Genomic DNA, 16,974 nt, shown 5'->3' with positions numbered 1-16,974 from the left:
AGTGGCTTCAGTCCCGCCGGGTCTCGCGCAGCTCCCACCGCTGCCGCGTCACGAAGGGGCCGTAGCCGTACCTATCAGCCCGCACCGTAAGCGGTGGCGCAGAGATGCCTGAATCCGAAGAATCGTCATCCGTGCCGCTGCTGTTGTTGCGTCGGGACGGGTCGTGCGTGGCCAGGTGCGGGCACACCCGGTACGGCGTCTGGTCCAGGAAGCGCCGCACGACCTGGGCGTCGTGGCCGCCGTACAGGAGCTCGTGTTGGTCGAGGAGGCACAGGCAATTGGAATCGTCTACGCCAACATAGGCCCGGCGGCGCCATCTTGGCGGTAGGGGAGGTCGTGGAGGCATACCTAGTAATGATTTTGATGGTGCCGACAAGACGGAAGAATTAGAAGGCCGAGGAGGAGAAAGACGAAGAGGCTCCTTCGTCCATAGCGATGATAGCTCCCTGCAGAAGTACCGCGCAGGGATGCCGTGGCCGTAGCGGACGTGGTGCAGCATGAGGCGGACCTGGCGGTACGTGATGCGGAAGCTCTCCCCTCCTTCGGCTGTGAACAGCTCGCGGGTGTCGACTTGCTCCCGTCCCTTAGCGCCATAGCCCCCCCTCGCAGAGGCGGTGGCGTTTTCGGTAGCGAGGGACCTTAGCGGCCGACGCCAGACGGGCGCCGAGCTTCTCGGGCGACATCTCGGTGGCCACGTCGTAGAAGGGGTGCAGTCGCTTGCACCCGTGGCAGTAAAAGTACCGGTCCGGGAGGTCTAGCGCCAGGAGACCGAGGAAGGGGTGGTAGGTTGACTTGGAGCGCACGACTCTGTAGGATGCCCATGTTGCGTTATTGTCGTGAACTCAAAGGGGACTTCCGCTAGGACATGCTGAAATAGTTCCACAGGCAAGTCCAGGAGCTGCTGTAAGAGCGAAGGCTTCGACTCAGGCGGCAGTATTTGAGACAGAGACTCCCTGCAGGGAGTTCGTGATCTCGTCCATCGCAGACCCGTCGGCCACCACGTTTGTGGTTATGTCTCTGGAATGATAGATTGCTTTGTAGCTTACGAAGCTAGGCAAGGAAGTTCAGGGTGGGAGAAGAAATTGTAGCCCTTCTGATTGTCGTGTGCGCACTTTACTTCCAGCATTCACAACGGAGGTAGCAACCAGTTATACGTTGAACATAAAATGGATTACAAACTGCCATATCTAAGAAGCCTCTAGTTATACCCGGGAACATCCCCGAGCTTGTCCATGAACTCCCCCATCCCCTTTAAACCCTCACTCACATCACGAACCAATTCCCACAAATCCAGGGCATCTAATTTCACAATGGTGTGCATATGTACAGTTTGTAGTTCAATTTTTATTTACATGGAAGTACTTCTACAGCGTCTCGTCCTCGAGCAGCCCCATCATCTGCTGACTGCTATTGAACCACCCGCTCAGCAGCATGCCCTGCTGCGGCAGGCTCACGCCCTCCATGGCCTGGTAGCCGGACCACGGCGCCGGCGGCATGTGGGCCTGCGTCGTGATGCCGGGTGTGCTCATGCGGGCACTGCTCACGCTCCTCGCCCGCTGATGCGCTGCGGCGGCGGCGGCGGCCGCCGCATGGTGGCTGCTCCCGGCGTCAGATATATCGCTGCTCCCATGATACCTGCCGCCGTTCCCACCATTATTGGCACCGACACCACCGGCAACGACACCGCCCATCCCGCCATACGTGGGCGCGGGCCCGTACCCCAGCGCGTTGAGGTACGTATCGAGCTCACGCCCCACCGACTGCTGCTCGCGGCTGGTCTTGACCTCGACGTACTTGAGCGCGACATTGTAAAGAACCTGGAACAGGCGCTGCATCCGAGCCGCGGGCTCCGAGAGCTGCGAGACGGGCTCGAGCGACGCCACGAAGCTGTGCAGCCGGTCCAGGTCCGTCTGGTCCGTCGTCTCGATGACGTGGCAGAAGATGACGATGAAGGGGATAAAGGGGGTGTAGAAGATGGTCCTGGGGGTAGTGTTAGCGTGGTTCTCGGTTGTCGACGAAAGAGAAAGTACATGCCATTGGAAGTAGATGTCTATAAAAGGGGAGCCGTATGGCGTCAAGATGGCCATGCAGCTATCGTGCTTCCCCAAGGCCTGCCGAGCTGAGGCGATGCAGGCTTGGGTGAAGGTCGAGGTTGACCCTCTCGGCACCGGCACGGCACGGTATATGAGTGTGAGTATGGAGTGGTGAAGCACCTCGTCGGAATCGGCGATGTACTGTATGTCTTCCAACGCGATTGTCTTTGTCCACGTGGGTAGATTTTGCTCCTACCATCGCTGTACGTTAGCAGGGCACGACGGGTAGGTCATTAGTAGCCAGGGAAAAACGAACCTCTATCTTCTTCTTCTCCTTCATAATGGAGAGCAACTCGTCCGCCAGGCCCTGCGCCCTCGCCGTCCGGATACCGTCACCCTGAGCCAGCGCCGCAGGACTGTAGAGAAGTTCGTACACCCGACCCTGGCACCGGGACACCTTGATCCACGTCAAGAGGCAGTGCTCAATGGCCGGGTGGCGGTCGATACTCGATGTCGGTATGGGCACGGTGATGTCGTAGTCTTGGATCACAGAGGGTCTACCCAGGCGAAGGGATAGTCCCTTGTCGAGGACATACACGTTCCAAAACAGCCAGGCGTTCTGATTCCGCGCGGTGGGGGACTCGTCCCTCCAGGTAGCGCCGCGGTGGAGACCAAGATGAAGACACATCTGGGCCGCCACGGAGATGAACGACCAGGCCTGTGACGGCTTTGACCGTGCTATCGAGTAGTCCGCCTGAATCGCTGTCAGCGAATCGTCCAAAAAGAGGTGAAATCAACGTTCTTACCGCAAGTCCCAACGCGATCACGTTATCTATAGAGGCCGGCATGTGGAAAGGAAGCGCAGCCAGGGCAGCCTCGAGATGATTCCGACAATTCGTGGCCTCCCTTTCCAGGTCTTCCGGCCGGAGACAGTGCTCGAGCTTGTCCACCTCCAGACTCATCTCCTTGAAAAGCCACGTGAGTCCCCAGAGCACAATGATGTACTCGGCGTCGGAGAATTTCGGCGAGAACATGACCCTCAGGACGTAATCCGTATATACCGACGGCGAGATCATGCCGCATAGTGACAGGTAGCTCACAGAGAAGCCCTCTATACGGCCCCATCATTGGACACATTAGCAAACACAGTCTACCAAGAAGAACAGAGCACTGACCTTTCGAGATCCGCAAACACGTCATCGTCAACTGCACGTCCGGCAGCGGCCGCTCGCGCGACTGTCCCGTACTGAGCGAGCCCGCACTGGCCTCGGTCGGCGAATTCGGCACATTGAGCTGCGTCTGCTGCGCCTTGACGAGCTCCTGCAGCGAGCTCAGCGTGTCGTCCAGCTCGAGCCGGAAGTCCTTCAGGGGCCCGGCCCGGACGGCCTCGTCGAGGAAGGTCCGGGCGAAGTTGGTGTGGGCCGTCATGGACGAGCCGCCCTCGAACTTGGGCTCCGGGGGCTCGGCATGGTTCGTCGTGTTGTAGAAGCTCACGCCCGAGTTGGACGTGGGCGTCGACATGCAGAAGCCAACTTTTTCGGCGGGTTGTGACGCGGACCGGTCGACGGCCCTGCTTGGGGTGTGCTGAGCCACCGCGAGGTTCCTCAGCTCACTAACCACCTCGGAGAGGCGCTCCTCGATGCGGTCAATTTTCCTCTCACTGGTCGGGGTGGAAGGTGTTAGTATCTTGATGAAGTCTCACAACCATGGAGTATGTTGGTAATCGCATGACTCGTGTGACCACCCAACCCAACACGCGTGCGGGAGTACTTACTATTGGGTCGATATCAAAACACGTTGTCGTTTGTGTCTGATACTTTGCGACGCCGTGTAGGTGCACTTTGTCCTTGACCGGACACAGCTCGAACATGGCTCTTCTCTATCGCAACCAACCTGGTCGAAAGTTAGCACTGAAGCTTTTGGTGCGTGGACTTCTTGTGAGATGAGGGCTGGCTGGATAAGGATCATGTGCTGAGGGAGTATACGCACCTTTCTTGCTCGACACGGGTCACACTAGATAATGGTTAGATATGTCAGTCACACTTATACGAGGTTATTGGTGACATGTGCGATATGTGCACCGCCGGGGTATGGGGTAGCGCCGATCGGTGATCGGGTTCCGGTGCCACTTACCGCTCTGCGTGGGACAGGCGCGTCGTGCGATGGGTCCTTATTTGAACCCTCGTCGCCAGACTCCCCCTCCTCGTTGATCATATCGTCGTCCCCGCGGTCCTGCATATCCATCCTCGCGTGTGTGGGGGCGGCGGCAGTGGCGGGCCAATGCGATTTCGACGTGCCAGTAGCAAGTGGCGTTGTTTGCCAATATTATGTCTTGTAGCAATAGTAATAATTGGAAGGCAGAGCCGACAGCCAATGCATTAAGCGAGTGCCAAGAGCACAGAGTGGGACGATGCTGCGATGTGCCGGACCAACCCCGTCCAAGACGACAACCCGTAGGGCTGGACTTGCTATCTCCGAATCCGCCGTGGAGGATGGAGCCGATATTCGATCCCGCTCGGAGCCGGCTCGGGGCTTGACCGGATGCAGAAGGTGGCGAAACAGAAATTGGATGAAAGACAAATGACGATGCAAGTATGCTTATTTCTCGGGACAAGCAGCTGGTCTGGTGGTCCTGATGTAACGGATTCCTCCCAAGAAAAGGGTTGGCAGCGAATGAACAATAGCAAAGAGGCGCCCTCGGGATGTTGGGAGTGCGAAAGGGCCGCAACTCATAAGATGCGCGCCGCAGCCCGAGAGCTGCGAGCCCCCGATACACGCGCTTGACAGATGCAGGCTAAGGAAAACGTCCTGTGCTTCCAACCCACATTTCCTCGGGGCCCGAGCAGCCGAGGTTTCCTGGCACACGCCTAGGACGATCGCGTCCCACTTAGTGCCGGCCTGCCGTTTCATCCTCACCTGTCAACTTCCGCTTTTGGGAAAGGGGGGGTTCCTAGATCCGGTGCGGCCAGCCCGTACTTAAAGAAACCAAGCCGGCCCTACGCTGGCTCTGCCATCAAACAGAGTTCGACGCTTGCTCGACCTTCCATGCGCTCTCTCTTCCATGGTGTCATGGCATTATTGGTCAGCCAGCAACCACCCTCGAGGGAATGTGTGGAAGTTTGAACCCTCATCGTGACAACCCCAGCTCAGTTTCACGGCCGCAGCCCTACAGCCGTTGAGGGATGGCATTGGGAGAAACCGCTTGTTTCCACTCGCGACAGGGTAACGTAATATAATCGCAGGACTGTGACCACTGCAGTGCATGACGCCCCAGGCACCGATAGTTTGCGACGCCCCAGCCTGCCAGCACCAACAACCTCGGATCATGGATAGTGTGAACACCCCCATTGACCCGTATGGGTCAAGTGCCGGCAGCCTTGACACGAGACTAGCGCCGACGGGTGGCCCGACTTTGACTGCAGAAGAGAGGAAGAAAAAGTGTAATGCGCTGTCCTCTGTCAAGGAGAGTTCAATGACCTCGGTCCGAGAGCATGACGGCAGTTCGTGGAGGTTGCTGTCGTCGTGGAGTTGGAGGCTCGATGCCGTGGGCCTGGGTGGACTTTTAGTTTCAATTTCAACGGGCTACTGGTACCATCCAGCCGGATGGGCCCGCCGTTGGAGGAGGAGGAGGAGTCGTTGGGATCTCCATTTCCACTGCTCGGTTGCTTGGCATGCGATCGGCGCGTCGAAAAAGCCGGGTGCTACCCCATAGCAAAATCTGACAGAATGCGACGTGCCCATCGAAAACCGAGGTCATGATAGTGCATGGGTTATGTGATCACACTAAGCATGCCGTTGAGCTCCAAAGGCTTGCTTCAGGAGGCGACGAGCCGCAGGGCAGCTACTACATACTACCGACCTCCCAGATCCCCAGGGTGTGGAAAACCCCCCTGCGTCATTCGATACGAGCGGCGATCCTTTCCCTTGGCCAAGGGCGTAGGAGATCTTCCATGAAGCTTGCCGTCAAACCGGTGCCGGAACATACATTTGGTAAGTTCGCAGGGCCATCCGGAGAGCGCCTCCTCGCCTCGAGCGACCAGGGCAGTCGAATCGCCATGCCTCAAATCGAAGACCGAGCGGGTGCTCACCCTTGCCTTGCCCAGTCCCGCGCCGATGAAACTCTGAGCTGCCATTCGATCTGGAGCAGGCGCCGGTGGGGGATGGGGTGGGGGGAAAGGCAGCGCTCGCCTACCTTCTCCCACTTATGCATATCATCGAATTCGAACAAGCCGACAGGACGAATGGTGAGGCCCAGTGGCAAGGATCATCTGCCGCGGCATGATGTAGCTCGGTTGATGCTAGACCGTCAATTGGCGAGGACTTCATCTGGCGGCACAGGTCTCGCAATATGGCGCACGTCTGCCAGACGCATCTCCTCTTGAAGACGGCACAATCTTCAGTACGGTCGACTTGGAAGTTGATGGTCTGGACGACGTATCAGAGTGCGACCAGCCAGGCCCCAAATGCTCCCCAGGACAGTATCCGTGATCTGATCTCCGGTTGCAACCGAACGGAAGGTCTAGGCCTCGCTGGACCAACTCTTGCAGCACGCATACGAAGAAGTCGGAGACGTGCGACTGTGCTGTCACACCAACCTCAGGACCGGAGGTATGCCTGCAGCACCGGCAACTCTCAGGCGACCAACGCAAGCAACGTTCTTACCAATTGCATGCTCAAGAACCCACATCTGGGCGGCTCCACTTGGAAACCCGGCTGGCAAGAAGCATTTTGCGTTCGCGATGGGGGATGAAATGCACGCAGGCTCCTCAAGAGAATTGAACTTGAGACAAGGTCGGGAAGGAACTTTGTAGGAACTTGGAAGCGATTTCTTACGGGTCGTGGTAGGTAGACTGCTTATTCAAGCCAAGTAGACCAACTCCAATCGAGGCAACACAAGAACAAGTCCAAAACGGGCACACAAGCCTCTATTCACCATGCTTGCTCACAGGTCAAAATAACAAGAAATTGAAATGGAAAGCCGTAGGCAAAAGATGATTATGAGATCTGTTGCCAGAAACAGCAAAAAGAGAAGTCGACTCCCCCGCACAGGCTTGAACTGTGAACCTCCTGATTGCTACTCGAATAACAGTCAGACGCGCTAGCCAATTGCGCCACGGAGGATATTCAATCTACCGATTGAGTGGCTTTGCTTGAAAAACTTGCGCTTTACAGCAGCCCATATCGTTGATTATCCCACAAAGATCAAAAACAATCCCCAGTACATACTCCGTATCATCCTGACATCCAACCAAACCTTCCTCAGACAGACCCAGACATTGAACTGCACTGCGTCAAGTCCGGGTCCTATTAAAAGCGACCACCCACCCGTTATGGATTTGCTGCATTGATGTGCCGAGCAAATCAATATCATGCGATTGCATCACCGGTGCGGCTTGACAAGAAACGCATGTACCCTCTTTCCTGGTCCTGGGCCCTTGGAACAAGTCGCAGAGTTCATATGCTGATCTCCCATGTGTCAGGGAATCGCCCACACACTCGGCACGTTGACGCATCACGCGATCTCTCACCGCTGGGTTTTAGCAAGAAACGTTGATAGACTCCTCTCGTCCTGCATCCTTGGAACAAAGCGCAAAGGTCATCCCTCCACCTCTCACGGCATCAAAGAAGCGCCCAAACACACAGCACACCAGCAATCTCATGGGCAATCATGCCGAATCCGATTTCGCGAAAAGGTGTCTCTACTCAACTAACCCACGACGCCTATCCATTCGACCGTGCTGTCGTCGATCCATATCCGTTGTCGCTCTGAACGCCTCCCTCAAAATGATACAAACTGGACGCGACATCTCAAACCGGTTTGTTTGCCCTACTATGTTCATAGAAAAGAAAAGGTTCACAACGTCACCATGGCCGCTTCTTCAACTCATGATTGCCATGGCATCTCGCGCCGCGCTCTGCTTGCGTTACTACACGCCCGCGCTCATCCATCCAAATACACCAACCGCCCCGCCGAGCAGCAGTATCGTCAGTATGGCCGCGCCCGCCTTGTCGCCCGCCGTGATGGGCGCCGTGTGGCCAGTGAAGTCGTCCCCACCAATACCGGCGTTGTAGTTGCCGCCGCTGGTGCCGCCCGTCGAGTTGGTGACGGGCGGTTTCGCCTCATTGATCAGCAGGGACGAGACCGCGCCAAGCACGTTCATCTGCTGGCCCGCGCCCGTGCTGCCGTCAAACGCGCCCGTCGACCAGGAGAAGCCGCACGCCCGTTGGTTGGCGCCGCCCGTGCACGTCTTGATGGCGGCCGCGGCCGAGTCCCGCAGGACGGGCAGGGCCTTCTCCGCCATGAAGGGCGCAATCTTCGTCGCCGTCGAGATCCACCGCGCCACGTAGCCCTTGAAGCTCAGCATGTCCGTCGTGCACGTCATGTGCTGCTCGCACGAGATCTCGAACGCGATGTTGTTGGGGAAGAAGGTGTTGAGCGTGGCGTTGAGGAGATCCTCCGTCCGCTTCCGCCAGATGTCGCTGCCGTTGGTCTGGAAGGCATATCCGCGTTAGCCATCCGTAGGGGCTTAGATGGGTCAAGTTAAACGACTCCTGTCTGCGACTTACGTAGTTGTACATGTGGGCCGCGCCCAGCAGATAGACGCCGTTGTTGTAGGAGAACTGGGCGCGGTTGATGTCGGTGCAATTGCTCTGGACGTGAGCGCCGTCGTAGATGTTGTACTTCTCGTCCATAAAGCCGACGCCGACGACCCAGTCCCAGGTCTTCTCGGCCCAGTCGGCGTAGGACTGGTTGCCCGTGTAGCGCGCGAGGCGGGCGCCGAGGTTGAAGAAGCAGCCGTTGGCGATGCTGTTCTTGTAGTCGTAGCCGTTGTTGCTGAAGGGGATCTGCCACCGAAGGCCGCCGTTGCAGGTCTTGTCGTGCCGGTTCGGGTCGGCCTGTGTGTTGAAGACGCCCTGCGCCAGCGCCAGCCACTGCGGCTGGTCCTTGGGCGGGTTCGGGAAGTTCTCCTCGGCCGCCTGCATGGCCGTCATGCCCCAGAAGCCCTGGTCGTCGTTGCCCAGCGAGGCCGTCACGTTGGGCGGCATGTAGTCCTGGTTGGGCCCGACCTGCCAAAGCAGCGCCTGCGTGATCTCGTCGTTGTAGGTGTCGTCGCCCGTCAGGTGCCAGTAGTCAATCATGGCCCCCCACATTGCGCCTCCTTCCCACCAGTAGTAGTCGCCAGCAGGAGGAGGTCCAGGAAGGATACCGGGCGTCTGGCCAGACTGGTTTCCCTTGTAGTAAGTCATCAACTCGTAGGCAAGTGACGCGGAGGTCTTTTTGATGGCATCTGGAAAATGAGTCAGCATGATGATTACGCGCACCGCCGGCTGTCTGCCAACGGGGAGACCCTGAATGTCGGGGAGCAAGTGCGCCGGCAGACGGGGAGGGGGTGGAGGTGCGTACCATCGGAATCAATCGAGTAGGTAGTGGCGGCTGAGACGGCCGTGATGCCAAGAAGAAGCGCGGCGGCAGCGCGCCAAACGAGCGAAGCCATCATGAAGTGGCAACTCGGCGAGAGTTGGGACTTGGAAGTAACGAGCGACGGGGACGGGGAGACGAAGGGAAGAAGAAGAAGAAACCAAGCAGAAAAGAAGAAAAAAAGCGACACGCGTGGCGCTTGAATCAGCCTGTTGCTCCCACCACCTTGTCACACACGAGTCGGGTCCTGAGACCTGTTTTTTTTTTTTTTTTTTTTCCCTGTACTCTGGGGGACAAACACTCGCCGCAGACGAAGCTTGCGGGTGTCCTTACTTCCAACAGAAAGAAGGACGCAAAAATTAAGTAATTCGCTCGCGCAAAGAATGAAGACGCCTGCAAAAAGAGATGCCAAGTGTTTGATGGATGGGCGGTGAATAGCAAGTGGTTTTGGGGGTGAGGGCGCAAACTCGCAAATTAGCTCAGACGGGGCGGGAACTTGAATCAAGAGCTGCAGTTTGGCGCAGTGTACCCTCGAACTATATATCCTCAAGCGTACCGGGTATACGAGAATCGGGACTGCGCGGCCGACATGAGCCCCTCCCTGATAAGGCACATAAAAAAAAGAAGAGGTAAGGGTGAGGGAAAGGGAGAGGGAGACGTCAGCGGGTGAGGAGCGAGTGGCGCCGGACGGGAAAACGGCAGCGCTTGAAGACGTAGAGGGCGTAGTGGTGCTGTAGTTGGTCGATAACAGGTCCTCGACTCCTCGTTCTATTGTGAGATTACGGCATGCCGACTAGACTGGACTAGGCCGGCAAGGGATTCGTGGGCAAGAGTTCATTCTTGCTCTGCCCACCTGAGCCTGAGTGACCAGGACCAACCAACCAACCGCAGCCAGAGCATCACAACATCTGAACCAACGGGGAACAATCAACACACACACACACACACACACACACATACGCGGGGACACGGGGCTAGAACGGACGTGTTTCAATTGATACTTGCGACAATCTGAACCATGCCATGGGCGATCGGGCTGGAATGACATGGACAGCAGCGCGGCTGGGCTTTGATTTTTTGTCTCATTTCACCGTAGCATCTCCTTGGACGGGAAACCCAAAATCTAAAAGAAGAAGAAAAGGCAGGTGTTCATGTCGGTAATGGACCATCGCGCGACTCGTCGATAAACCACGACAGCCTCCGTGGTCAAGCTTTTTGACGTGGGGTCCTTTCGCTTCTCGCTGTCAAGCTGGCGCGAGACGGTTGGATATTCCAGGGCTCCCAAGTCGCCCCAGGCCCCCTAGTCTCCCTAGCCCCCTACGTGGTGCCCCATACGACCCAGATAAAAGGCTTGTTTTCCCAGACTGCTGCTTAGCGCCCGGCTTGGCCCTGGGGGATTTCGACAGGGAAATGAAATCTCGTGCAGGCTAGGGGCAGGGAAGGGCCATACGTAAGCCAGCCGGCACAGCCTCTCAGCATGTCAAGTCCCACCCATTCATTCTAGCTGTCGCGCTATTGTCCTCCCATCGGCTACGCGGAACGCGTGTACGATATGAGTTTGTGAGTTGGACGTATCTGATATGGGGGGGGCACTGCATGGAAAAGAAGCATGGAGATGGCTCTGGGGGTGGATTCGCGAGTCGGACCTGGTTTGGGGGATTGTTATTCTGGGGCGCGAGAAACTCCGCAGCAAGGGCTAGAATTTCTGCCTCCCAACTTCAATTGATGTTCAGACCGACCTTCTTGTGTATTAGTACGGGCAAACGGGCTAGTGGGACGATGGGTGGGCGATCTGCTGCACCGTCTCGTATTCTGATGCACTGTTTGGGATCACCGCAGCTGAGGTGCGTTACCACTACAAACCGCCTCAAATCCTGGCTGGACAAATCGACGAAGCAAAAATCATGGTCTCTACCAGCCACTTCACCTGGCCTTGAATTGCTTTTTGCCCGGGCGCTGTGTGCAAGCGAAAAAGAAAAGAAAGGTAGGTAGCATCCATTGCACGACCCAACTCCAGAGTCGGGAGCTTGCGGGAGGGACCTCAGTTGGTGGACCGGCCCGGGCAGAAATCAATTACGTACTAGTAGGCCTCTGCACCTGCTGGGAGCTTCTCTCCCAGCATCGGAGCAACCATCACCAATCCATCCATTGACACGAAGTGAATACTTACTGCCCAACCACCAGCCCTCCCACACAATCGAGAATACAATGACAGTCGTACACATCGTGCAATTCCGCTTCAAAGATGGCACAAGTGCTGAGGCAGTGTCAAAGGTCTGTGCCGCCTAGCGTTGGTTGGGGGTCGTTCATGGCTGTGGCTGACTTGGCCCGTCCAGGCCTGCAAGCATATGTTATCTCTGAAAGAGGCATGCGTGCATCCTCGGTCCAATAAACCGTACATGACCTCCTTGACGGGCGGTAAAGACAACTCCCCTGAGGGCCTACAGGTTGGTGTTTCCCCCTAGACATGCCGTCGCCACCGCTCCCGGTTCTCGGTTGCTGAATCGACATGCATGCAATAGAATGGCATTCAATACGCGTTTGTTGTCCATTTTGCGACGACCGAGGACAGGGACTACTATGTCCAGACCGATCCGGCCCATCAGCATTTCGTAAGAACCAATGGCCCGCTCATTGAGAGGGCCATTGTGGTCGACTACACAATTGGGGAGTTCTGAGTGCTCCGGACGGGCACGGGCACGGGCACGGGCATGGGCATGGGCATGGGCGCAACCCCGCCAGCACCCTTGAATCGGCATTGATACCAACTGTCAGATACCAACTTCACACCATTGTGCACGGAGACATTGAATAGACAATCGCACGTGTTCGCGCAAAAGTACATGTGTATGCATGTATGTTTAAACGATTCTACACTTGTGAGGTCTATCTTTCGTGACATCAAAGTTGCAAAGCAGGTTGCCCGATAGGATCAGCACAAAGTCTCTACCGCCGTTGCAACCATCCGGCAAGAAGAGACTCTCGGGTTTCCGAATCGCATCTGCCCATAAATACAGGTAGCTGAGGCACTCTGAGTGGCGCACTTGGTTACACTCTGTTTGGCGAGGCTATATGGAATCAGGGGATCGTTGGTGATAGGCAGCAGAAGAAACGCGTCGGCGTCCCGTAGATGTCCGCCATTGATCCCGCCGGACAAGCGACTATCTCCGTCTAGGCACAGCAATCGCTTACAAATGTCAAGTGACAAAGAGTCTTGGTAATCGTGGCTTCTCTGGATATCAAGTTCGGCTGCATATATATAATAAAGATCAGGTGGTCTAAATATAAAAGGCTGACACCTCTCTGTTCCAATTGAAGTCTTGTCACAGGCCTACTACATCAACTCACTTGCAAACCATGGCCAACTTGGCAAAGACGATTGTCGCAACAGGCGCCACCTCTGGCCTCGTAAGCTTCCCCTCACGCCCCGCCTCGTCCCCCAACCAGGAACATTCGGCGACTACTACATGGCTATATATAGTTACATTGCTTACTTACTAACCTTTCGCCACAGGGCTTCGAACTGGTCAAGCAGCTGCTCGCCCAGACCCAGCCGTACAAGTTCATCCTGGGCGCCCGCGACACGCAGCGCACCCAGGCCGCCTACGATGAGTTCCAGTACGACGGCACCAGGCACAGCCTGACCATCCTGCCCCTGGAGCTGGCCAACTTGGCCACGGTCAAGAGCTTCGCCCAGCAGGCCCTGCAGAAGCTGGGCCAGGACCCCGTCGACTACCTGGTGCTCAACGCGGGCATGGCGCGCAACGACGATGCGCCGGGCTCGGGCACGTCGCGGTGGAGCGACTCGTACCTGGTCAACCATTTGGGTAAGTGGCCGGCGAAGCCAGCACCGCATGCTGCGAACGATGCCGCCCGTATGAGTGTGCTTTATTTAGCTGACGTTACCCTCAGCTCAACATTATCTGACGCACCTGCTCCGGTCCAAACTCGAGGCCTCGGGGTCCCGCATCGTGGTCGTGTCTTCCGGCGCGATCCGGGGCGTCACAGATACCAGTAAGCCGGACCTGCACAGTCCAATCTGACTACACACGTTCTGCACGCTCTTTTGGAGCTAGATCACTGACATTGCCTACCAAGGCGTCCTCGACCAAGACAACAAGCGCCACCCCGCGACCGAGCGCAGCGTCTACTCGGCGACCAAATTCACCCAACTCCTGGGCGCGCACTGGTGGCAGCGGGCCCTCAAGGCCAGGCCCAACGCCAAGTGCACCGTCGTCGCCGTCTCTCCCGGTCTGATCCCGGGCACCAACCTGGCGCGGCACATGGCGGCAGGCCAGCAGGGGCCCGACCCGAACCACCCGGACGCCAAGAGCGTCGCGACGGGCGCGCAGAGCATCCTGGCGGCGCTGACGCGGGACGACCTGCCCGCGGACCCGGAGCAGCTTTTCTTGACGAGCTGGGGCGAGTGGTGGCCCAAGGACGTCTACGGGTTGAGTCTGGACACCAAGCTGCAGGAAAAGTGGTGTCCTGGCGTGGAGGAGATTGAGAGGGAGGAGGGGATCTCGGCTTAGGTTAGGCTCTTGCATAGCGCCAGATAGGAAAAGCATTGCTGCCATCATGTCCGATATTTCCCCTTCGATCATTGTTTCCAATCCATTCCATTCCATTGCAAGCCATCGTGGGTCACATCAGCCATGCATGCCAATTGGTCATTTCGAAGGGCTGCACTGCACTGCACTGCACTACCAAGCCCAGAACAGAATATCGGAACGTGCCAAAAGTATTTCCTGTCCAAGACTGCCAAATCATGGATGGATGCAGACGAATCTGAACAAAAGGCAAAAGGTTTTGGCGACACCCGGAATCGAACCGGGGTCTACACGGAACAGTTATGATGCTAGACCACAACGTGTTGTACTGACCACTATACTATGTCACCTGGAAATGACTGGGTTTGCCAATTGTTGAAATACCGGTCGCTTATCCGTTTACTTGATGGCCAGGTCAGTGACAGAAGAAATGCATGGGACGAGGAGCCGGTCTTGATGGGTCCGATTGAGAGGGGGGATGGATGTCAACGAAAACTAACTTTGTCCTGGGCATCGCTTATCCATGGTGGGCGACGCAGCACATGCAGCGATCCAGGAGTCCCCCGCCTCCCACCAATCTCTGACCGGAACCTTGCACCTTGTCTGGAGACTGCGCGAGATAGCGAGGTCGGCGACGAACCTCTTGATGCCAGAAAGAAATACCTTGGAAGAGCAATGCGACATGGCCAGATGAGTGAAACTGCCAGAAGCTCAGAGGTTTGGTGTAGAGTTGTGGAACTCAGCGTTACCCCCGAGCCACGTTTGTGGTGAAGCCTGTGTAGTAGGAAATACGATGCCGTTAGCCATGATCAAACATGGCCAGCTCCTACGTCCACTCAAGGATGCTATTCAGTCCACATGTCGTCCATCCCGACTCTCCCAAAATCACGTCGTGGTAGGCAAACCCGCCAGCGAGGACGATGCCGAGAGCGCCACCTCTCCTGGGGCTTCGGGACCCGATCGCGTTCAGGACTACAAGCTGGTACTAGTGGCGATGCAAAAAGGCGGACACCAGTCGGACGGGACTCTTGAGCCCTAGAGTATACTTGGGAACCCTGACGTCGAGGCTGGAAGAAAGGGTTTTCTGCACTACCACCTCCTTTTCGTCTGTAAAGCCTCGCGCTTGAGCCGAAGATGGGGCCTCGCTGTGTATCGTCTCCCTTTCGTTCCACATCGAGCGGTTTGGTGACAGCCAGGGTTTCGCGGATGGTCGGAGGTGCAGAGCAAGAACGAGAGGTACGGACGACTGGCACCTGCGGTTCCCTGCTACCGCCGTTCTCTGAGCTTTCCTGGCGCATGGCCTCCTCCCTTTTTCTCGGCATTGGCCGACTTGGCCGCAACCGGGTCCTCGTGGGCGGCTGAAGGAGGCATCACTGGACGCGGAGTAGGTACATTCGGCTGCCTTGGGTGCTCCTTCATGCTGCAGCACTGGCAGCTCCGATCAATATCCTGCCGCTGGCGCCTGCGCGTATCGCTCTGCTCGCGAGACGGGAGCTGTGGCCCGCCGTACTGACAGAGCGTTTCTGTCCGAGACTTGGGTGATCGGTTGCGTTCACGGTCTGCGAGTCGGTGGCGACGGTCTCGTTTCTCCGAAAGCCGCCGCACGACGGCCACTCCCAGTACGCAAAGTACATCTTCCCATGTATATCGCGTACGGCCAGACTGGATCGCCGGTTCGATATCGTTAGGCTCCCTGCCCCGTTCTGCATTGCCGTTCGTCGTTGGCACCATCGGGGTGGCCAAGCGTATCCCAATACGACGCATCCATGATATTCGGGACGATATTCGCTCCCAACCCCGTCGGGGCGGTTGCGATGTAAAGGTTAGTAGGTCGTGCAATTGGCAAACGGGCTTATCAGGTAGAAATTCAGTACCCCCAAAGTCGTTCCTATTCTGGCATGAACCTCAATCCGTTTGCTCCTCTTCTTAGTCTATTGTACCGGCCAAGTTTTCCAGCGTTCAAAGCCCGCTCGGCTTAGGGGTAAAGCGTGTATGACTAGTATTGGGTTTCTGACCGACCGACATCATAAGATCACTGGTTCGATTCCAGTGGTGGGCAAATCTCCTTGCTTTTGGAAGGACCCTATCTATATAGGTTTCTTTTTGTGGAAGCTTGTTTTCTGTTGTCGGAATTGGGTGTTCTATGAAGTATTCATCATTTACCATTGACTTGCAAAACAGGGCGCAAGCTGCAATCCCAGTTCCGAGAAGCTCTGACCTCTGCTGACCTTGATTCCAGCGACACGAGGCTTGTTACCCAATATTTTTGCGCTTCCTACCCTGTGAGCCTGGTACAATACGCACGTAGCATATGAGGTAATTTGGCTGGTGCAGATCGGTTCAAGTCCAGCGTCCTTTCTTCATCTCCAACTACCACAATAGTAATCATGGGATACACAATAATTGGTTGCGCAAAGGGAAACTGTATTGAGTCCTATTGATTTTACCTTGATGGGCAAGGGCGATTGAAGCACGTGCATGTTTCTCAACGACTCATGCTACGCGGCGAACCTAGGCTGATACCAGCCGAGGAGGATGGCGGAAGTTGGCACTGAAGTCCAACAACTCAAATAAGATGATGGGCGTATACAAACCCAACGTCGCCGTTTGACCATCGTTTGGGCGGTGTTCACACGCGAGCAGGCGAAATTGTGGGAAGCAAGTATTTGTTGAAGCTACCTCACCTCAACCTCCTGTCTCTCAGCTCCCAGCGCATGTGTCATAAGCCATCATCATCGCGCTGATCGCCTCGCAATTAACTGGAGAAGCGAGCTGGGCAGCGAGTAATCGGACAGCGATTGCAGAAAGACCCCGAGGATCCACTTGGGCAAGGCTGGTTGGTGATTATCAGATCCGGCCGTCAATGGTTCGAAAGGGCGAGAGGAGGGCCAAGCACCAAGGGGAGCCGAGGCGATCTGGTGGACGGCTGTGCTCCAGATTTCCGTCATCGGCCGGTCTCGAAAAGCGCTCG

General features: G+C 56.6%; 6 protein-coding genes across 6 annotated transcripts; 3 read left to right on the top strand and 3 right to left on the bottom strand.

The window, feature by feature from the left end:
* Nucleotides 1-7: 7 nt before the first annotated feature.
* PG986_011448 (uncharacterized protein) lies at nt 8-822 on the bottom strand (the record flags this gene model as incomplete). Its single annotated transcript, XM_066847670.1, has 2 exons — nt 8-716; nt 770-822. The coding sequence occupies 2 exons, from the start codon at nt 820-822 to the stop codon at nt 8-10; spliced, it is 762 nt and encodes a 253-aa protein (XP_066697161.1).
* A 542-nt stretch (nt 823-1,364) lies between these two features.
* On the bottom strand, nt 1,365-4,271 carry PG986_011447 (uncharacterized protein; the record flags this gene model as incomplete). The annotated part of the gene is made up of 6 exons (XM_066847669.1): nt 1,365-2,285; nt 2,350-2,787; nt 2,840-3,144; nt 3,209-3,719; nt 3,927-4,046; nt 4,167-4,271. The coding sequence occupies 6 exons, from the start codon at nt 4,269-4,271 to the stop codon at nt 1,365-1,367; spliced, it is 2,400 nt and encodes a 799-aa protein (XP_066697160.1).
* Nucleotides 4,272-6,381: 2,110 nt separating this feature from the next.
* On the top strand, nt 6,382-6,783 carry PG986_011446 (uncharacterized protein; the record flags this gene model as incomplete). The annotated part of the gene is made up of 1 exon (XM_066847668.1): nt 6,382-6,783. One exon carries the CDS (start codon nt 6,382-6,384, stop codon nt 6,781-6,783), a length of 402 nt encoding a protein of 133 aa, XP_066697159.1.
* A 1,177-nt stretch (nt 6,784-7,960) lies between these two features.
* PG986_011445 (glycosyl hydrolase family 76) lies at nt 7,961-9,529 on the bottom strand (the record flags this gene model as incomplete). The annotated part of the gene is made up of 3 exons (XM_066847667.1): nt 7,961-8,524; nt 8,601-9,322; nt 9,439-9,529. The coding sequence occupies 3 exons, from the start codon at nt 9,527-9,529 to the stop codon at nt 7,961-7,963; spliced, it is 1,377 nt and encodes a 458-aa protein (XP_066697158.1).
* A 3,281-nt stretch (nt 9,530-12,810) lies between these two features.
* Nucleotides 12,811-13,985, top strand: PG986_011444 (NAD(P)-binding protein; the record flags this gene model as incomplete). Its single annotated transcript, XM_066847666.1, has 4 exons — nt 12,811-12,861; nt 12,968-13,280; nt 13,366-13,467; nt 13,552-13,985. 4 exons carry the CDS (start codon nt 12,811-12,813, stop codon nt 13,983-13,985), a joined length of 900 nt encoding a protein of 299 aa, XP_066697157.1.
* Nucleotides 13,986-14,808: 823 nt separating this feature from the next.
* On the top strand, nt 14,809-15,691 carry PG986_011443 (uncharacterized protein; the record flags this gene model as incomplete). Its single annotated transcript, XM_066847665.1, has 2 exons — nt 14,809-14,985; nt 15,392-15,691. The coding sequence occupies 2 exons, from the start codon at nt 14,809-14,811 to the stop codon at nt 15,689-15,691; spliced, it is 477 nt and encodes a 158-aa protein (XP_066697156.1).
* Nucleotides 15,692-16,974: the final 1,283 nt, after the last annotated feature.

Source organism: Apiospora aurea, assembly GCF_038362705.1.
Source record: "Apiospora aurea strain CBS 24483 chromosome Unknown utg000007l_segment0_segment0, whole genome shotgun sequence".
Classification (NCBI taxonomy): domain Eukaryota; kingdom Fungi; phylum Ascomycota; class Sordariomycetes; order Amphisphaeriales; family Apiosporaceae; genus Apiospora; species Apiospora aurea.
This window is presented reverse-complemented; position numbering and strand designations above follow the sequence as displayed.